This window comes from Thrips palmi, unplaced genomic scaffold (assembly GCF_012932325.1).
Source record: "Thrips palmi isolate BJ-2018 unplaced genomic scaffold, TpBJ-2018v1 HiC_scaffold_19, whole genome shotgun sequence".
NCBI lineage: Eukaryota > Metazoa > Arthropoda > Insecta > Thysanoptera > Thripidae > Thrips > Thrips palmi.
The window spans coordinates 8,787,467-8,807,219 of record NW_023144628.1 but is presented as its reverse complement, the minus strand read 5'-3'; the positions used below and the strand labels follow the sequence as shown (position 1 = coordinate 8,807,219).

The window sequence follows — 19,753 nt, the reverse complement described above, 5'->3', positions numbered from 1 at the left end:
GCGTAATGGAACGTAATAGGGAGTAGTCGGGTCACAGTTTTTAAGAGTGATTTCCCCCTCGCTGCGAGACTTGAACGCCGCCGTTAAACCGATCGTCGGGCCGCGTGTCCCCCGGCGTGTCCAGCGCCCCTCCTCCTGCAAAGGGTTTGCCGCGCCGTGTAAGAGTTTCCTCCCCTCGCCCTCGTCGAGGCCCTCGTCGAGGCCCTCGTCGTCGTCGCGGTGCTCGTCGTCGCGGTGGTGCAGTTCAGGGCCTTCAGGACCCCGATTGTTCCCCCGCGCCCTTCAAAACGCGGCCATGCGCCGCCGACGCCGCCGCGCATACCGATCGGGACTCGGCGTGGCTTGCCGTGGCTGTGCCGTGGCTGTGCCGTGGCTTGGCACCGGCAAAGAAAGAGAAAATGCTCGGCCTCCTCGCATCCGTGTGCTATTTACCCGGGCGGGGCGGGGCGGGGCGGGGCGGGGCGGGGGCGGGGCGGGGCGGGGTGTCCTGCGCTGCTGGCTGCCCCGCCCTTGGCCTGCCTCGGCCCCGCCAGCGACACTCGAACAGATGGCTCGGGGACCCTCTTTACTATCTCATTTAAATCTCACCGCCGTGGGGCGGGGTGGGTGGGGCGGCGCGGGGCGGCGCGCCTCACCCCGGACGGGGCCTCCGCTCCCACTTCATCAATGGACCACACCGAACTCCGTGCTCATTCCCAGGGGTAATGTGTGTGGTGCCTTTTTGGCGTTCTCTCCTTCTCCCCGGCGTCTTACTCACGCACAACGCGCAAGGCGACGAGCGGCGTCCGTTGCTGGAAGGGGCCGCGAACACGGCGACGAGGCCCGACCTGGCCTCGTTGGGCAGTGCAGTGGCTCCAGCGGCTCCAGGTTCCCCGGTGCGGCGGCGGCAGGACGTGACGTATATTCCCTTCCGATGTCGCAATCCCTATTGCACCCCCTCCACCTCCCCGCCGGTTTCTTTCGCCTCCCTTGCTTCCCTCGTATTGTTTATCGACCCCTTCACTCATGTTCCCGCGCTAATATTGTTCCCGGCGGCCCAGCAGTGCCCAGCAGCCGGGCCGGGCTGGGTGGTCAAGCTGGCAGCCAGGCGGCAAGTCAAGCTGGCGGCCAGGCGGCAAGTCAAGCTGGCGGCCAGGCGGCAAGTCAAGCTGGCGAGCCAGGCGGCAAGTCAAGCTGGCGGCCAGCTTGCTTTATGAGTGGCGTTGACCGCCCGGCCCCGGCCAAGGCCCTGCCCCCAGGACCACGGCGTCGCAGCCCGCTCCACTCCTCAGTACCCGTGTTCCTCAAGTGTCCTCCGGGGACGATATATCCCTTCCCTCCCCCGCTGAGATTTTTTTCGTGCAACCCTCCGCGTGCTGCCGCCCCTTTAAAGCACTTATTTCTGAATTGCAGTTTCTTACGACTCGCTCCGCCGCCCGGGCCGCCCGCCGGTTCGCGTCCCCACCGTCCCCTCCGCGGCACTTGCTCGCTCTGCACTCGCCCGTCCTTGTCGCACCTTGGGTCGCCCTGCCGTGCCTGCCGTGCCGTGCCGTGCCGTGCCGTGCCGCCTTCGGCCGGCAAAGAGCTTTACGGGCGCGCCAATGTGCCGCGAGATATATTGCGCCGCAATCTACAATTGCGTCCACGCCCCGTCCATAATTGTACCTCGGCCGCGTCGGCCGCGGCGTTTCCCTCGCTCTGTCTCTCTCGCACTCCCGCAGCTCCGCCGCAGACCGGCCAACGAGTGCGAGAGAGACAGAGCGGCGCCGAAGTGCCTCTCGAGGTTTGGCGCGCGCCCCGGGATTCACTTGGCGACCCGGGAGTCTCGAGAGAGAGGTGGAGTGGAGCGGGGCGGAGTGGAGTGGAGTGACCACTCTTAGTTAGGGCCGCGCTGCCTTGCCCTGCCTTGCCCTGCCTTGCCCTGCCGTGCCCTGCCTTGCCCTGCCTTGCCCTGCCTTGCCCTGCCGCCCTGCCTGCCCTGCCTTGCCCTGGCTCCGGGCTCTACACTTGACTCCAGCCCCGGCTTGCCGCCCGGCAGGCGGCCACGCCCGCCGAGCGCGCCGCCACGGAGGGTTGCCTATGCGCCGCGTGGCGGGCGCGCTGCGCGCTGCGCCGACGAGCCGCGCTCGCATCGCTCGCGTCAGCGAATGAGTGCGGTGCACTGGTAGACGCTGATGGGAACGACAAAAACACAGGAGGAATCGCCAGAAGGTCTGCTGCTGTGCGCTGTGTGGCGACCGGGACCGCCAGGCCGATGACGTCGGCGTCGACGTCCCCTGCGTCTCACGGCGACGGCGGCGGCGACGACAATGCAGCGTGCACGGCGACACTGATTCGCGGGGACCTCGCAGCCACGCCGGGCCACGCCCTCCCCTCCCGGCACGGCGGGTAAATGTAGCAGAAAATATGAAAAGTAGTTGAATCTCTTTACGACGTTGGTTTTCTGGAGGTAGTCGGGGTAATTTGGGTGTGGGGTGAGGATTGTCATTGGCTTCGAGCCGAGCAGAGAGAGAGAGAGAGAGAGAGAGAGAGAGAGAGAGAGAGAGAGAGAGACAGAGACAGAGAGAGTAAAGACAGATGAATATAAAAGAGCGTCGCCGTGAGGGAGGGATTGTACCTCTGTCAGCGCTGCAGCGGTGTGCCGTCGCCGTCCTTCCCGGTCCACCCAGTCTTCCTTCCCTCTCCGCTTTATTCAAATCGATGCCAGTTAGAACAGTATTGCGTCCTTATGCAAACCGAGCGGCAAAGCGGCAAAGCCCCTCGGAGTGGATTTGCGAAAACACCACGACGTCGCGGTGCATCGCTGCAAGGCTCCTCCCCCTCTGTCCTTCCTCATCAAACGCATCCTGGTTCGGCATTCCCTCGTCTTGCTTCAAAAACGGCTTTGTTTACGAGCGACCAACTCGAACGGTTCCGGGTCGTCGGAAAACTTTTCCACGACGCGTGTTTATTTTCCTTGTGGGGAGGGCGAAAAGTTTCTTGGAGTGCCCGTGTACAAACTTATTCGTTAACTGCCGTCGCATAGTCAGTTTGGAGCCAATTTGGAGTTCAAAATGACATAACAGCGTCGAAGTAACCCTGTCAGGCGGTGCCCTGGCGTGCGCCTTGCAGAGCCATGCCCTGCCGCTCCTTACGGGCTACAGCTGTCTTGGCATGTTCTTCCTTGTGCGAACTTGGCGTTGCGGGTGGCGGGTGGGAAGGCTGGCGGCAGTACGGTGCAGGAGAGGGTGGCAGTGATTTGAGCCGAGCAGGCAGGCAGGCAGGCAGGCAGGCAGGCAGGCAGCCAGGCAGTAGCGCTCGGAGCGGGCCCAGCTTCCCCTACCGGTCCATGTGGATGACGCCTACCCAGCCGCGCGACCAACTCCTCACGCTCGTATGCAAATTTGGTTAGAGAGAAATGGCAAAGAAGATTGGGAGGGGAGAGGGAGGGGGCTGATGACACTTGTTGGATGCCAGAGGGAGATTGTGGAGGGGCGGGTAATGGAGTAAAGGGTAAGGCAGGAGGGGGGAGGGGGAGGGGACGGGCAGTCTTGTGCTGGAATTGCACCAGCCCAGGAGTGGTGTAATGGAATTGAAGGTTGATGGAACAAAATATGGCGAGCTGTGCAGGCCCACCCGATTTGCTTGCCGAGTGCCGCCCGTGCCGCCCGCGCCGCCCCAGTCATTAGAAGGGGCAGAGATTGTGGCACCGCAAGGCTGCGCGAGGCGCCCGGTTACACGCCAAACAAATTAATTATCCTTTTTAATTCGATTATGCTCGCTCGCTGGAGGTCAATTAGTGACGTCACGGTGGGCCCGCCGCCAAGGGCCCCGCCCCGTGTGTTTGTGTTTGAGTCTTTACCGGCAGCGCCTCTTGAGGGGCGGTTTGCATTTACAATTATTCTTTCCCTCTCTCTGTCTCTCTCTCTCTCTCTCTCTCTCTCGTGCGCCGCCGGCGTTGTTCCTTTTTTCGCTTTTATTTCTTTTCTCCTTATTATTGTGGCCTCTCTCTCTCTCGCTCCGCCTTTTGCCCGGCGCCTTAATAAGTTAGACCCTCTGCACAACTAGAATGCATTAAAATGACCCGCCGCCGCCGCTGCCGCCGCCGAGTCCCAGGGGGTAATTTATTTTTCATTTCGGAAAGGGATGAGAGGGGGGCTGGGGGGCGAAGGGGGCGGGCGAGCATTCATTTCCTTGTTGTTCCGCGCGCTGCGCACGGGACCGTGGAAACCAATCAATGATTCAGTTTGGAAGCGCCGCGGCCCGCGAGTCAGCATGGCAGTGCAGTGCCAGGCAATCGATGGGGAAATCTTGCCGCGCAAAGCCCCCCGAACAGCGGCTCGATGCTCCAGAGAGAGAGAGAGAGAGAGAGAGAGAGAGAGAGAGAGAGAGAGAGAGAGAGAGAGAGAGAGAGAGAGAGAGAGAGAGGTGCGTGGATCCGAGCGAGGCGAAGGGGGTTATGTGAGCCTACGAACGCCACCCAGTGGTATTGGTTGGCCCGGAGTGTGTTGGTGACTGTCGCTACGTGCGTTTCTGGATCTACCACAGGGGGAGAGAGAGAGAGAGGGGGGGGGATCGAGCCATTGATTTGTCGAGCTGGTCGGTCGGGCCGCGCGGATGCGGGGACGAATTAACATAAAACAATAATGGCAAAGAATGGCGCTCGGGGGAGTCGTTTACGTGAGTGCATATGGCGGTGAAACGTTACTTATCAAAACTTGGTCCGAGTCCCCCCTTCCCCCTCCCCTGTCCGTGGCGCTACCAGGCGCTACGTGGCGCCTCCCCGGGGACGCCGATGCAGAGGAGAAGCAGGCCGGGGCCTTGGCTGGGGCTGCACAGCGTGGCACAGCGTGCCGCGCCAAGAGCGGGTCCGCGTTGTTAATTTGAATTAGTACAAGCCCTTGATGGTGTCGCGGCTCGCGGCACCAACACCGCGGCCAAGTCTCGCGAGTGCGAGTGCGCGGGCGTCGTGCGCGACAGAGACGCAACGAGACTTGCCTGTGACACGCATGTGACACGCGGTGGGCGAGGAGCGGGACAAGCGGAGGAAACATCGCAGCCTATCTCACGCCGCGCGCGTTTATGTGGACTCTCTCTCTCTCTCTCTCTCTCTCTCTCTCTCTCTCTCTCTCTCTCTCTCTCACACACCACACACCACACACACCACACACACACACAACACACAATTGGCGCTGACCAGGTGGTAAAAATGCGGGGGAGGCTGTGGTGGTGATGAAATGAGGAGGGATGTTGGCGGGGCGCGCACAATCATAGTGGGCCATCCTGCGCCACGCTCGCCCTGCAGAGGCCGGACGCCTCCGAACGGATGCTGTCTCTCTCGCACCGACGGAGCGTCCCACCGCAGCGGTGCGAGAGAGACGCCGGACAGTGTGGTGGCGGGGTGCCGGTCGCGTTAACTCATCATTTACCTCGGGCCGGGCTGGCCGGGCTACTGCTGGACGTGAGCTCAGGAACAGGGGGCAGGCTGAGCGGGGTGATGCGTCAGCGTGGCCGGCCAGCGGGGGCAGCGGGGGCAGCCTCACAGTGTAGGGGAGCGGCAACGCGGCCGAGCTTTTTATGAGGGCCCTAAGCTGCGGACTTATGCCCCGCTAAAGGTCCACGCCACGCCGATCCACCACCGGCCGGGCTGGAGTCCACCCCGAGTCCACCCCACTGCCCTGCTCGCCCTGCCCGCCCCACTGCAAAAAGCCTGACGAACTCGCCCTGTGTCACACTGCCACACTGTCGCAGTGTCGTGGCAACGCGTGGCAAGCGCAGGGGGCGTCACCAAAAATACACCGAGAATTTCACAGTGGGTTCGACTACCGGCTACCCCGTTTTTGCTGTCCGTTTGCGAACGTAGTGACGGCGTGGTGGTCGTGGCTGGCCGCTGCCCCGTCTGTCTGGCCAGCAGGCTCGAGCCGGACTCTGCCTCTCTCGCTCTCATGGGACGTCCCGTCTAGTCCCGTCGGGGTGCGAGAGAGACAGAGCGACAGATCTGAAGCAGCCCGCCGCCAACGGCGCCAACGCGGACGGTCGCGTGAGAGGGAATCCCTCGCATAGAGATTGCCGCTGTCAGAATGCTTTTATGCGCGCGGTGTAGGAGGACTGGCGGGGCGTGGCGGGGCGTGCCACTGTCACGGAGGGCGGCAGGCGTGGGCGGCCGTCACAAGTCGGACAGGACACCCCACTGGAGGCAGCGCGGCAGCATGGCGATGGCGAGGCATCCAAATGTGCTTCCCTTGTAACGAAGCTAATTATTAAACAGCGGCGCCGGGCCGGGTGGCCGAGCCCCGCCATCCAGGCTTTCCAGGCTTTCCAGGCTTTCCAGGCTCTCCAGGCTTTCCAGGCTCTCCAGGCTTTCCAGTCTCTCCAGGCTCTCCAGGCCTGGGCCGACCGTGGCCGTCGCTGGCGAGGGCCTAGCGCCACACAAGGCACCCTTCAGGGCACCCTTCAGGGCACCGCACTGCAAGCGGCCGAGACGCGAGACGCTCGCTTGAAACGGCAAACGGCCAGCGAGGCAATTAGGAAGCGGCTTGGCTTTTTCGAGCGCCGCGCTCCGATTCCGAACAGTGTGCCCCGTCGCTCTGTCTCTCTCGCACCCCGACGGCACGGCCCAAGGCGAGGGAGACAGAGCGACGCGGGCGCTGTTCCGAGTCCGTCCACTGTGCCAGCCGACTGTGCCCCTCTAGTGTTAGTACCGCCCGGCAGTTCGGCGGGGCGGCCCGCGTCGCAATAGAAAACGCGCCGCAATCCAGTATGACACGGGTTGATCCCGGGGCTGGCGGAGCAAGCGGAGCAAGCGGAGCAAGTGGAGCAGTCCCCCGGCCTGCCGGCCTGCCGGCCTCCCCCTGCCAGACGGTCCACTTGGCCCAGAGGCGCCCCGCCCCCGCCCGCCCCACCAGGACACAGACCCCGGTTTATCGCTAAATGCTGTAATTTCCCGGGTGACCGCGGGAGTGGCGGCTGGCTGGCTGGCTGGCTGGCTGGCTGGGTCGGCTCGTGTCTCGCTGGCCGGGCCTAGCCGGGCCCTATTGTGCGAGCCCCTGAGGGGGTTCCAGGGGCGGCTCGCTCGGTTCAACGTTCGGCCGTCGGAGTAGCGTTCGCTGTCACCGCTGTCGCCTTACGTGTGGCCGAGCTGCTGGACGCGCGAGTGCCGTGCCGGTGGCGGTTTGTTCGTTCATTCAGACCGTTCTGGCAGCCGCGATCTTTATTTGGCACATTTTTGCCACTTTAACAGGCTTTGAAACGCGCCCGGGGCGTCTTCGTCATCCGCGCGCTGCACTCCGTGACGCAGTGACGCACGCAGTGGCGATGACGTCACGGCCAGACGACAACACGAGCGGCCTCGACCTGGTGGCGTCCCTGCCGGCGTACCGGTACCGGTACCGCCGAGCAACCGGCTCGCCGAGGGTTCCCCGACCCGACCTGCCCTGCGTCGCGCGCTGCACGCCGCACGCCACCGCAGTGCGAGGCGCGAGGACGGTTCTAGACGCGCTCGCTGAACGTTCTGGAAGGAGAAAGACGCGGACCCTGGTCAAGGCGGGGAGGGGCGTGGCGCGGCGTGAGGTTGTGTTGACGCGCGGCTACTCGGCAGCTCGCCACACGCGTCCGCGGCCATGGCGGGGCCCTCCATGGTGCATGCGGTGGCAGTCACGTCGGCGTGCCCGCGTCGAGCTCCCACACTGACTGGCAGGCAGCCAGGCAGGCAACCAAGTAGGCAACCAGGCAGGCAACCAGGTAGACAACCAGGTTGGCAACCGGGCAGAAAGTCCTGCCTGTTCAACCACGTGGTCCGTGGTGCGCGTGGTGCCGGTGACTACTACCAGTGACGTGCCGGCACTTTCCCGCCAGGGCGTTGCACCCGCCGTGCAAATAGGCACACCTGAGTAACGGCACGCACACACGCACAGACGCACACACACTCGTGGATTCGAACAAACGAGGAAAAGGACTGCAGACGGAAGCGTGCGGCCGGGCGGCCACCTCGGTGAACGCGCGAGCACTGTCGAAACCTCGCCGCCGCTTCAGCGTTCCAGCCTCTAGCCGCCGTCCTGCTGCTGGCCGTGCTGGCCGTGCTGGCCCTGCTGGCTCTGGGCGTAAGTGGGTCTCCGTTCTGGAGCGTTCTGGAACGACTGCTCTATTCTGCCGGTCGCCGATGGAGGGCGCTGCAGGGCCGTGATGGTTCGGATGGGCCGGGCCGGGCCGCCGAGGTCACGGTGCGCCGCAGCACGCCGCAGAGATAGCGCTGCTGCAGGTGGGCTTGGCGCGGCGCGGCGGCCGCTGGTTTGTTTGGAATCTAAAAATGTCGGCTATCTGACTCACGAAGCGTCTGGATCGGCGGGCGGCGGGCTTCCCCGGGGCCCTGCTGGCCCTGCTGGCCCTGCTCAGCTGGCGGCGCACGCCGAGGCCCCGCGAGGCCCCCGTCAACAGCGAGACGCCGGCCGGCCTGGATCGCCGACCCGGCCTGCCTGGCCTGCCCAGCCACTCGGCCACGCAGCCAGGCCCCCACCCACCGGGCTTATATAAAGACAGTGCAGCCCGGAGCGGGTACCCAGTCCCAGACCCCCAGCGTCACAGACCAGACACCCCTGCACTTCGCTGCATTCTGCCGCTCTTCGCTGCATTCTGCCGCACTTCGCCGCTCCCTATCCACATTAGCCCCGTTCAACCAGTAAGGTACTAACAATCAAACGTCGCTCGCTTGAACTGAATCGTTTATCAACTACCAATCTGGACCGTGTGGGAGGGCAAGGTGACGATAGTACCGTCTGATCTCCCGTGAAGTGGCGCTGTGTGCATGGGTTCGAGCCCCACCCGGGGCACCCGTTTTTCCTCCTTTTGTCCTGTCGTACTTCACCACGTGGTTCTTCTTCTCCGCCAGGATGGCTGTCCGCGCCCTGCTCGTCGTGCTGGCGGTGGCCTGCCTGGCGTGCTCGCTGGCGGCGCCGCTGTTGGACGTGACGAGCGCCTGCCGCTGCACCCGGGAGTTCAACGCCGTGTGCGGCACCGACGGCCAGACCTACTCCAACAAGTGCCTGCTCGAGTGCGCGCGCGCGCAGGGCAGCTCCCGGATGGGCCAAGGTGAGTGTGAGCGACACTGTTTCACTCATTCGACTTTCAATCTACAGGCTTACCTATAGGTTAGGTAAGGTTAGGTTAGGTTAGGCGCGGGCGACTTAGTCGCTCAGTTTCTGGGCACCACCTTGTCTCAGTGTAGTGATTATTAGCTGTGCAGACGACTGACAACTATCAGAATTTTGGAAAATCAGCCTAGGGCAATAGGTGGGTGAGTGTTGGCCTCTAGGGCTGTTCTGAATTTAATATTAAAATTTTATAAATTTTAATAAAAATTAATGTCAAAAATAATCTTTTGGAGTTTACTATTCCGTAGGCCTATAGCTTTTACGGAAAACTGATAATTTTGAAGCTCAAGACTGACTTTTCATTTTTTTCGTCTTTGCGTTGCAGCTCTGTCGCTAGCCAAGTACGGACCGTGCTAGGAAATGCCTGCCGCCGCACTGCGCCACGCCACGCCACGCCTCCCAGTGCGTGCGGCCACAGACATCGCCCCGCCGAACGAGCAACGAGCCCGGTGATCCACTGCCGAGTCGGTGGCACGAGTGAAACGGAGTGAAGGCCACAGCGTGTGCGGCCTACCAAATCATGAGTGTACCTTGATTAAATGTAAAATACTGTACCGTAGTAAGCGAATCAAGACTGACTTTTAGTGTAAGAGAACCGTTACGTTCGTTCTCTTTTCGTGATCTGTGTATAAATGTTCTAATTTATGTAGAGTGTAATTAATTTATTTGCGAATCGAATAAACAGCGGGGAAAGCTGCCAGTAAGTCGTTCGTTTTCCTTTCGCATTTTTCCTAGCTGCCCCAGAAAGGTAGGCAACCAACCGCCCACAGACTCTTCACCGCACTAGAACACAACTAGCGTCACGGAAAAAGTCATTTTCACACCAAATAGAATGCGTCAAAGACCATTGGGCACCGGACATCTGTTTCTTAGACCCATAGCAACGTTTCATATGAATTTCAGACCAATATGCAATGGTCGATTATTTCCGTTTTTGGGCAAAAAATTTAAAATGGCCCAAACTCGAGTATGTGGTGCTGGAGGACTCCCTCATGACTTCTGACACTATTTCGAGGCCCATTTCGGCCCTAAGCAGCCTTTTTCTGGCGAAAACATGGAATGCTGTGGGCATGCGCCGCGTAGGTAGGCAGCCCACCGTCCTCAGCCTCGCCTCCAGGCACTGCAGGCGGCCGCAGCACGCCGCGTGACGTCACCGCCTCGAGTCGTTCTGTCGACGCCGCCGCGTCGCTACTCCGAGCACGAGGGGCTGCACTCGCCTCGCCACCATGCGCGGAGCGCGGAGTAGCGACGACAGACGTACGAGGGGCTGCCTGCCCACACGGCGCATGACGCGCCGTTGTCTCGTCTAGCCTGTCTGGCCCTGAGCCATTACTCGTGGAAGCTACGAGTTACTTGGGTTGGAAATAAAAGGGGCACACATTGGCTTAGCTTTCACTCCTTTAATCGCTTTCGTTCCTTACTTTACGCAATAAAACTGTACAACACAGAAGCTAATGAAATCAAAAATATAATTTTGAAATATTTCTTCAGGTATTTATATCTTACAGAATAAATAATACATAAAACACATCGTATGGACACACCTTCTATAGATTTTTTTTTACAGAATTTCAAGGAAATGAGTAAAACAAATGGAGAACTAGGGAAGAAATTCAATGTTGCAGAAACATGGCACAACTGGAACATGAAACGAGAATGTTCGATAAAGTGAACAGACTTTGACATACAAAGTCCCAGAAATCAAGCCACATCAGCAAAACTTACAGTAAAATAGACAAAACACTAGAATATTGACTTCTACAGTGGAGAAAACAATACTTTTGACCAGCAACACTTTTCTTAAAACAGTCATTTTCACACGGAAACAAGAATAAAACAGAAGTTCAGATAAAATTAAGAATTTCAACAGGAGGAAATGCTATTAAATTTGCCACTAAACGAATTCAAGTAATGGACTTCTCAAAAAGTCATCATTGCATCAAACTCAACCATACAACAAGTTTTAAGATGTATAAGAATATTGGATAGCAGGATTCAAACATCAACTGTGATATTTGCAGCATTACAAACCTACAATCACTTTTTAAAGGTGTTTACATGACGTGCTCACAATGGTGAAGACATCAGAACGGCAATTACATGGCACAATAAATAAATAAGCTTTGAGCTAAGCTAATAATATGCCAGTATTGCAACAAAAAGGATTGAACAAATTTCTATAAAATTTAGAGTTTTTGTGACAAATGGAAATGGCAAACAGGGGGACCTGATAAATTTAAGTATCACATCAAAACTACCAACAATATTCCTTTCAAAATAAGCTTCTGTTTGTTTCTTTCGATGAAACAAAAATTTAACATGACAATGAAAGGGGCATAATTAATGCTTAAAGCTTTAACAACCAGAAAAAATACACAACACAACTTTGAATGCTGCTCAGGAAGCACGCATCTTCAACAGTTTAAGAAAGACAACTTCCGTATACATGTAAAACAATTTAGCTTAAATGGATACAATGAATACATTCAGTGCTCTAAATCAGTTACAACCTTCAACAATTTAACATGAAAGAACATAATAAAATTGAACGAATTCAACAAAGTCCCAGCTAAGTGCTTGCAGCATACAGCATTCTATGATTTGAGGCAGATTGACAAATTGCCAGAACATCAACTATTACAATACATCTACACATCTTTGAAGGTAACTAATGAAGAATTTGGCAACACAAGTTATTCAGTGACTAAGAAAATTGTAGAATACGCTAGTGTTAAATGAGCATAAAATTACGAGTTAAAAATGAAGCTGAAATCCATTATTGTAACAAGGATAGTTGAAAGTAAGACTAGATGATAAATCCAATGGAATGTATGTCTTCAAAGTAAGAGTAACTTGATTAGGTGTTATCATAAAATAATAAAAGACAACCATCAACATCAACTTTAGACTACAACACGTAGACAAGACAAACCTGGCACTATCTTAAATAAAGATAAGTATTTTGGAAATCTGCCACAACTCAAAGAACATTAAGTCGAAATGTTTCTCGCCACTGCTGCAGAACATTAAATCAAAAAGTAAGATTCAGAAAACTGCAAATGTCTTCATTTTTCACTCTTATAAAAATTCAAAACAATCTGTACCACCCTATAACACATTAATGTAATTTTTTTTAGTGAAACTAAATTTGTGTTCTTTAAAATGACAATAAAAGAAAAAAATAGATAAAGTAAAAGTGTTAAAAATAGCCACATAAGTCAACCATGTAGATAACAGACACAGAATTAAGTATACACTATGTTTTCAATCACTCTCCACTGACACTTGTCATCACTATAAACTGCTTACAAACTGCCCGCACACTTAAAACTCCACTCGTCACTTTACAAACAAACTCGCAGCAGTCGTTCGTACTTTCTTTATCTTATCAGAGTGAAGACCCACACTCACACATCAACCACACATCACATATCCCTGCAAAATCTTCATATTTAAATCCTACCCTTCAGTCTGAACATTACTTGATGGTAAGAGGCAGTAGGTAGCATTGATGAGATCCAGCACGCAACAATTGCAATTTCTTTAACAGAATAAATGTAACCAAGCTTAATCAACTATATGTTAACATGTTAACAACAGCAATATTGGGCTGCACATTAACAGACTGAGCTACTCAAAATTTTGCCACTTCTTCCAAAAGGCCAACAGCCATTTTGTTCAATTAGGTGAAAAGAAGAATGATACACTTATAATTTTCTATTTCTTGCTAAAAGTAAATAGGTAGTAAATAATGACTGGTGGAACTGGGCTGAGGGCAGTTACGGCCATAAATAGCAGTTCCAATTAATTTTCTTTGTGGAATGGCAGCTCACTTAACTGTAGCCAATGGCTTGTGCTACTCCATTAACAGTCTTGGATGTGAGGATGTCATTTTCATAAGTCACCACAGTCTCCTTCCCATTTTCTACAACCCTACAAGAGAAACATAAAATTTAAGTTACAATGAAAGTTATATACATTTTCATTTTGTTTGACAAACAAGATAAATTAATGATGTCAGACTTACTTCTTTGTGGTGATTTTTTTCCCATTGATGAACCTTGTTGAGGTTGATGTCTGCTTAGTAGGAACACCATTACCCATGCTAGAAAATGCTGTGGTGAATGATGTGTAGGAACCACCCAGTGGGTTTCCCCCAGGCACCATTCCATCCATTCCCATGCCAAATAGGCTGAATGGGTCGAAGAAAGGTCTCAATGAGTGACTTGATGGGTGAGAGTTGCGGTGATGTCCATTTCTTGAGCGATGGTGTGAATGTCCATTCATGCCTACATAAAAGACAAAACAGAATAAGTTTAGTTTTTCAACAATTGTCAGTAAAACACGCCAATAAGCGGGAATCAAAAAAATGTTATCTTACCGCCAAAACCAGCAAAAGGAGAGTCACCAAAGAATTCCCTGAACACATCCTCAGGATCCCGGAATATGAATGGGAAAGAATTAAAGACATCAAACTCTTCTTCATGGTGCCTTGGCCGCCGGGGTCTATCATTAGCAAACAGACCATCTTTGCCATACTGGTCATACACTCGGCGTTTCTTTTCTGAAAGAAAAGAATAAAAGATTTAGTGAAGATGCATATTTTGACACACCTGGTGAATCTATTCAGTTACTTTACAGTACTGTAAAAGTTTCGTGCAACTGATGAGCATCATGTAATTAAACAAAACAAAACCAAACCACATATTGGTCTGAGGATTATAGATTATTCAGCAAGTAAAGCAGATATATAAACAAAAATATTCAAAATACACTTCTAATTAATTTTAAATAAAAACATGGGTATGATTTAAAAAAAAAAACACAACAAAGATAGAGAGAAAACAGAAAACAACAACCAAGACAGTAATTATTATATCTGGTGTCTGCTCTGGATCTAGACAGAGTGTACTTTTAACTGATTAAAAACCTGTTAAAACCATGCTTTAAAAGTTACACTGATAAAAATGAAGGAAAGGCAAAGATTCCAAACGACACACATCACACAAGAACATTGCACAATATACCAAAGAAACGGTGGAAGGGTGACTCAAAATAGTTTCGGAAAGCTGCAAAAGGACGAGCGGAAGGCTTGGCAGTTGGGATCGGCCTTTCAGCTGATCTCAAACGCCTGTCGTAAATTTTCCTCTTAGAGTCTGTGAGTGCCAGAAACAAATTTTGGTTACCAAAAAAAATATGAAACAAAAATAGAAGAGTGTTGGAGAAAGTTATTTTTCCCTATTTTACACGGCACTAGCTTCAGAAATTGATGAAGCATGTCAAATGTTTCTCAATGCTCATGATAGTGTTTGGCAGTACACAGTGGAAAGTGACTTTTTTTCTTAGAAAACATCCTAGAGGAATTTCACAGAGTTAATTAAAGAAGAGTCCAACTCACCATCAGACAATACTTCATAAGCTTCTGATATTTCTTTAAATCTGCGCCCAGCCTCCTCTGGATTGTCTAAATTCTTGTCTGGATGCCATTTCAATGCCAGTTTACGATATCTAAAAACAAAGGAAAATTGGAATGCTGTTTGTAAACAAACACTTAACACTTAAAATAAAATAAAATGTCAAGAGGCAACTTACGCTTTCTTAATCTCTGCATTTGACGCTGTTCGTGGCACCTCCAAAATGCGGTAGTAGTCAACCATTGTGTCTGCCAAGCTCGATCAATGGACCACTGAAAACAGACAAAAGAACAAAATACAATTAGTAACACTCAAAAGTGGCCAGAGTCTACACCATCAAAGTAAACTGAACGCTGAGGGACCAAGAAATGGGTCGAAATGTGGACACCAGAACTTATGCAACTGGGTCACCATGGATGTCAACAAAGACATGTCCTCCATGGCACCCCTCCCCACGGCCCCTCAGCAGAGCAGAAAGTGCACCCCTCCCGAGTCAAATTCTGCAACCGGCTACGCAACGCACAACGCACCCGCCAGGCCCGCTACGCGACACTCCTACACTATGACGCGAGGGTACGACGACCCGCCAAACGCCCACACTGTCGGGCGACGGCAATGACGGCGCTGGCAGGAAGATAACAATCGATAGCAACATAACCTCAAAGAGTGACAGCGTAAACCACCCCTTGGCCGTGGCCGCGACGCAGGGCAGGCCTCCGCGGTGGGGCAGGCGACTTACGGTGTGGCGGGCTGACGGCGAGGGCGGGCCGCCAACGCACGGGGAATTTGGCAGCCGAAGTCGAATCGCCGGAACGGGGAAACAAAAACGTCAACGCGGAAGAGGGAGACGGGCTGCCACCGCCGTAACCGCCCTCTGTTGGTGTGCCCGCGCAGCGCAGCTAAGCGCAGCGCCACCCCGCGCCCGCGCCGTACCGCGCCACTGGGCACGCGGAGGGGAGGGGGAAGGGGAGGGTGCTTCCCCTTCCCGTTCCCGCCAAACCCGCTGCCCTGCCCTGCCCTGCCCTGCCCCTGCCGCACCGCTTGCTTGTCTTGGCGTATCAGTTACGAACCGGGCAGGACTTCCAACACCTGTCTGGTCTGCCGGGCGGGACCGAGGCCGGGGCCGGGACGGGGAGCGTCAGCCGTCAGAGCGTTTTGCAGAAAAGGGGAAGAGCGGAGGGGGGCCGGCAGGGCAGGGCAGCCCACGGCCCTTCGGGGGCCTCCCTCGGGGTGCACCCCGCCATGGCGTCGCACTGGTGGCACGCGTCCTGATGCACGAGTCTAAAGTCAAAGTCGAGTCCCCCGCCGACCGCTAAGTGAGCGGCGCTCGGTGATTGACGTGGAGCGACGAGGCCGACCGATCGATGTGTTGTTGTCCTCGTCGCACGCTAGACTCGCTCCCTCCAGAATCTTCCCTTGCGTGCAGGGGTGCACGGGCGCTGCTAGCTTGGCCGCTTCGCCGCTTCGCCGCTTCGCTGCGACAGGCACGGGCTGGCGCAGGCTGGCGCAGTGCCGCCCTCGGCCTGATGGCCTGGCAGGTGGTTGTGCAAGCCGTGCCGGCCGTGGCATGCGTCTGGCAGGGCCTGGCCCTGGCAGTCTGGCAGGATAACACCCTCACCCCGAGCAGCCCCGCGCAGCCCCGCGCCGAGCGTCGCTCTGTCTCTCTCGCGCGCCCATAAGAGCCCTGCAGTGCGAGAGAGACTGTCGGAATCGGTCTGCAGCGGGCAGGTGGAGCGCGGCGACAATGGTGACAATGACTCAAAGGGACACGTTACCCAACGACCTCGTTGGAGGATAGCAGGCAGCCCTGCCCCGTCCAGTAGTCGGCGTCGGCAGGGCCCTCCGTCCCGGCGCACCGCGGCGGTCCCGGCCGGCGGCAGGGAGGTCGAGTGCACCTCGCCTCGCGACGTGCTCGTCGGCGTGCTCGCGGACGTGGACGTGGAAGCACACCGGCTGTACGTGCGTCACGAGCCGCGGGCGGACGGTAAGTGAGCCTGAGAGGGAAGTCAAAGGGGGGCCGCCGGCCCGGCCAGCCCGGCCAGCCGAGGCCCCCGTGGGGCTCGCGCACCGCGCCGTGCCGTGCCGTGCCGCGCCGTGCCACGCCGTTGGAGAAGGTCCGGGTGGCCGGCGACTTCGCAAACTGGTCCACTGACCCCTCATTGCGCCACAGCACGCAAACCACAAAAAAGTACTAGCTAAAAAGAAGATTTTACTTTGCAATTTTATTTGAAAAAGTTTTTAAGAAAACGACTCTAAAAACGAACACCGAGTTTGATTCTGGACTGGCACTGTGGTCTGGTCGCTCTGTCTCTGTTGCCTCCACGAGGGACATGGCTGGCTCTGCGTCCCATGGTCGGGGGTGCAAGGGAAGGAACGACGCTGCTTCGCCGCCAAGTCGTCACGCACCAACGGGACAAAGCGGTGCGAAGCGGTGCGAAGCGTGTTCGTGTTCCAATCCCGAGCCGAGGCGCCAAAGTCCCCCTCCCCTCCCCCCGCGACATCGTGCTTCTTCTTTTTTTGCGGTGCACTAGACTAAACGCTTGGCGGGAACGGCGGCGGACGGCACGACGAACGCCGGCACTCGAAAGCCACAGCCGTGGCAGCCACGCCGCGGAGGAAGAGGGACTTCGACGTCCAAATTGGTCAAGACGGGACGGGACGCCCGCTCGCTCATCCGGCCGACGCGGCCGACGCCAGCGGCAGGCTCACTGTCTCTGTCGCACTCGCGCGGCGTCCCGTGCGGGTGCGAGAGAGACCGAGACACTTCGCGGAGTCGTTCGGCCCGGCCGGGCCGGGCCGGCGGCAGGTCGCCTCAATCCATGTCAAGCCGCCGCGCTCCGGGACGCTCCGGGACACTCCGCGACGGACGGCGTCGTGGGCGAAAAGCGTCAATAAACGCCACCCCCCCCCCTCCTTCGTCCGAGACACGTCAAGCAAAAGCCCCTTCCCGGGCGCGCACCCCAGCCGCGCGAACGTTCACCCCGGCAAGAACAAGAAGCACACGCGGAAGTAGCCGTCGCCGTGCTGGGCAGTGGCGGGCTGGCGGTCGGTGGTCAGCCGGCCGAACCTCGAGGCCCTCAACCCCGCCGCCCCGCGCCGCCCCGCGCCGCCCCGGGCCCCCGGGGGTGTTCGACCACTGATTTGACTGCGGCACGAAGGCTCCAAGGGCTGCCGGGGGGAGCAGGCTAATGCTCCTCGAGGCCTCGAAGTAGTGCGCGGGCCCCGCGGGGCGCCGCGGGGTCAACGGACAAGGCGTTTGTTGTGGCGCTGCGACGCGCTGCGAAGTGTTGCGACTGGGTGCGCAACTCTCGCAATGCGTTCGAAGTTCGAACGCCGCCACGACGGGGTGGGAAAAGTGTGGTTGCTAGGCGCGGCTGAGCAAGGGCATCGCGGACGCCGCTACACTATCGGGGATGCATTTGCTGCACAGATAGGGGTGGCGAACGCGACCCCTTCTTCGCGAGCAGGAGGAGGCGAAACAGCGCACGCAACGCACATGACATGACGTGACATGACCCACATTTCCGACTACTCATCGCCGCTTTCCGCCGCTTTCACCGAAAAACAACAACAACAACAAAAGTGGCATTCCCACGATGCGTCACTGCAGCGGGAGGGCGGCTTGCTGTCGCGGCGGACAAAGTCCAGGCACGGCCCGGCAGTGGGCGAGGTGGTCGACGCGTTTTCACGCTCCACGCCACTGCAAGCCGGACACGCTGGGGCAGGCCTGGCTGGAGGCAGCTGGAGGCACCCACACGCCTGCAGAGACAGGTCGCGCCACTCACCCACAACAACAACAACACCACCGCGACGACGGCCCGCCCGAGGAAGCTCCCGGCTCGGCGACGACGGCGACGACTGGGGCGCTTCTGGTGCACTGCACTGGGGCTCAACACGTTATCGCGGGCCGCCCGCGCTATCGCCTCGCCGGGCCCCGACCATGTGCCGCCAGAGCCGCCGAGCCCTGCCCCCTGCCGGGCCTGCCGCCGGAAGGGAGAGGGGGGACTCCAGCTGACCCCCTACCGCCGCCCCGCCCCGCCCCGCCCCGCCCCGCCCCGCCACAGGGACCCACAGGGCGGAGGCGGCTATCGACCAGCTGCAGCGACGGCGGCGCATTCACGCTGGGCCGTGTGTGTCCGAGAATGACAGGTGCGAAACGGGCCGAAACCGTGTCGCCGTTTGCCGCGGTCACGGCCGTCAGAGAGGGCGACAGAGTGAGAGAGAGAGAGGGGGGGAGAGAGCAGTGCAGCGGCAAGCGCATCTGCCTACCAATCGAGATGACGAAAGCAGAAAGGAGGGGGGGGGGTGCACGTGGGTGGGCGGGCAGCACACTATACGGATTGACAACGGCGTCGGACCTGTACGGGATGTTGAGTGATGGCAGCCTCAGACTCAGAGAGCGGCGGGCGGGTGGCGGGAGTCGGGTCAAGGGGAAGGGGGGAGGGGGGAGGGGGAGGGGGGAGGGGGAAGGGGGGCTGGAGTCGGCGGTCGGGGTCAGGTGGGACGCGCGGGCGACTTTACGGGCATGGGCGTGCTTTGGTACTTGGTCCCAGAAAAGAGCAGAGGAGAGCAAAAGAGAGGAAAATGGTGGGGTTTCGCGTATCCTGCCTGCCGCTTGGAGGCAAGCGCAGTGCCCCTCACTGCCAAGCCACACCGTATCGCAATGACTTTTAACAGACAAGTGAGCCTTGGGCTGGGAGCGGTCAAGCGGTTACCCCTCCCCCCCCCCCTCGCCCGAGCCGATTCAAATCAGAGCACCTCTTTCCCATGCCGGTCGCAAGGACTCGGTCACTCCGGTGGCGTCCGTGCGACCGGCTGGCCGGCCAGCATGTGATGCTGTGACGCGCAGCGGTGCAGCGCTGCCCGTGTCCGTCACGCGTGCGTGCGTCGCTGCGTCGCGTGACCCTCGAGGCGTGACGACGCGTCACCTGCTGCAGCCAGCGTCAGCCTGCGTGCCGTTAAGCCCCGGCAGGTCGTCCGCGCCGTCGTCCACGCCTTGCACTCGGACGGCCGCGGAGGAGGGAATTTAAATTTCCGATTCGGCGGTTGAGTCGAAAGTGGAAGCACGGAGTGGGCCGGGCCGCGCGCTCCAGAGATGAATGAAGACGCCGCAGCTGCTTCCCCTCCCCCCCCCCTCTCTCTCTCTCTCTCACCTCCGCGGGACGACCCACGAGTGCGAGAGAGAACCACTCACTAGCTGGACGGGTTGCGCAAGCGACGCAAGCGACGCGAGCC

The 19,753-nt window shown here is 57.2% G+C and overlaps 2 protein-coding genes across 6 annotated transcripts in view; one reads left to right on the top strand and one right to left on the bottom strand.

Annotated features, from left to right (window-relative positions):
* Positions 1-8,484: 8,484 nt before the first annotated feature.
* Positions 8,485-9,808, top strand: LOC117646011 (four-domain proteases inhibitor-like). Its single transcript, XM_034386630.1, has 3 exons — positions 8,485-8,637; positions 8,843-9,042; positions 9,430-9,808. The coding sequence occupies exons 2-3, from the start codon at positions 8,844-8,846 to the stop codon at positions 9,459-9,461; spliced, it is 231 nt and encodes a 76-aa protein (XP_034242521.1). The 5' UTR covers positions 8,485-8,637; position 8,843; the 3' UTR covers positions 9,462-9,808.
* A 676-nt stretch (positions 9,809-10,484) lies between these two features.
* The window catches only part of LOC117646022 (dnaJ homolog subfamily B member 6), a 64,278-nt gene continuing 55,009 nt past the window's right edge, over positions 10,485-19,753 (bottom strand). The window contains exons 1-6 of one of the 5 annotated variants that reach the window (XM_034386645.1): positions 15,258-15,416; positions 14,697-14,790; positions 14,503-14,612; positions 13,486-13,668; positions 13,132-13,393; positions 10,485-13,037 (exon numbers count right to left, since the gene is read on the bottom strand). In XM_034386645.1, the coding sequence (XP_034242536.1) occupies positions 12,938-13,037; positions 13,132-13,393; positions 13,486-13,668; positions 14,503-14,612; positions 14,697-14,761 (720 nt within the window). In that variant the 5' untranslated portion in view covers positions 14,762-14,790; positions 15,258-15,416 and the 3' untranslated portion in view covers positions 10,485-12,937. Of the gene's footprint in view, positions 13,038-13,131; positions 13,394-13,485; positions 13,669-14,502; positions 14,613-14,696; positions 14,791-14,880; positions 14,905-15,048; positions 15,219-15,257; positions 15,417-19,753 lie in introns of those variants that run through there. The other 4 variants (XM_034386650.1, XM_034386647.1, XM_034386649.1 and 1 more) reach the window with 4 other exon arrangements.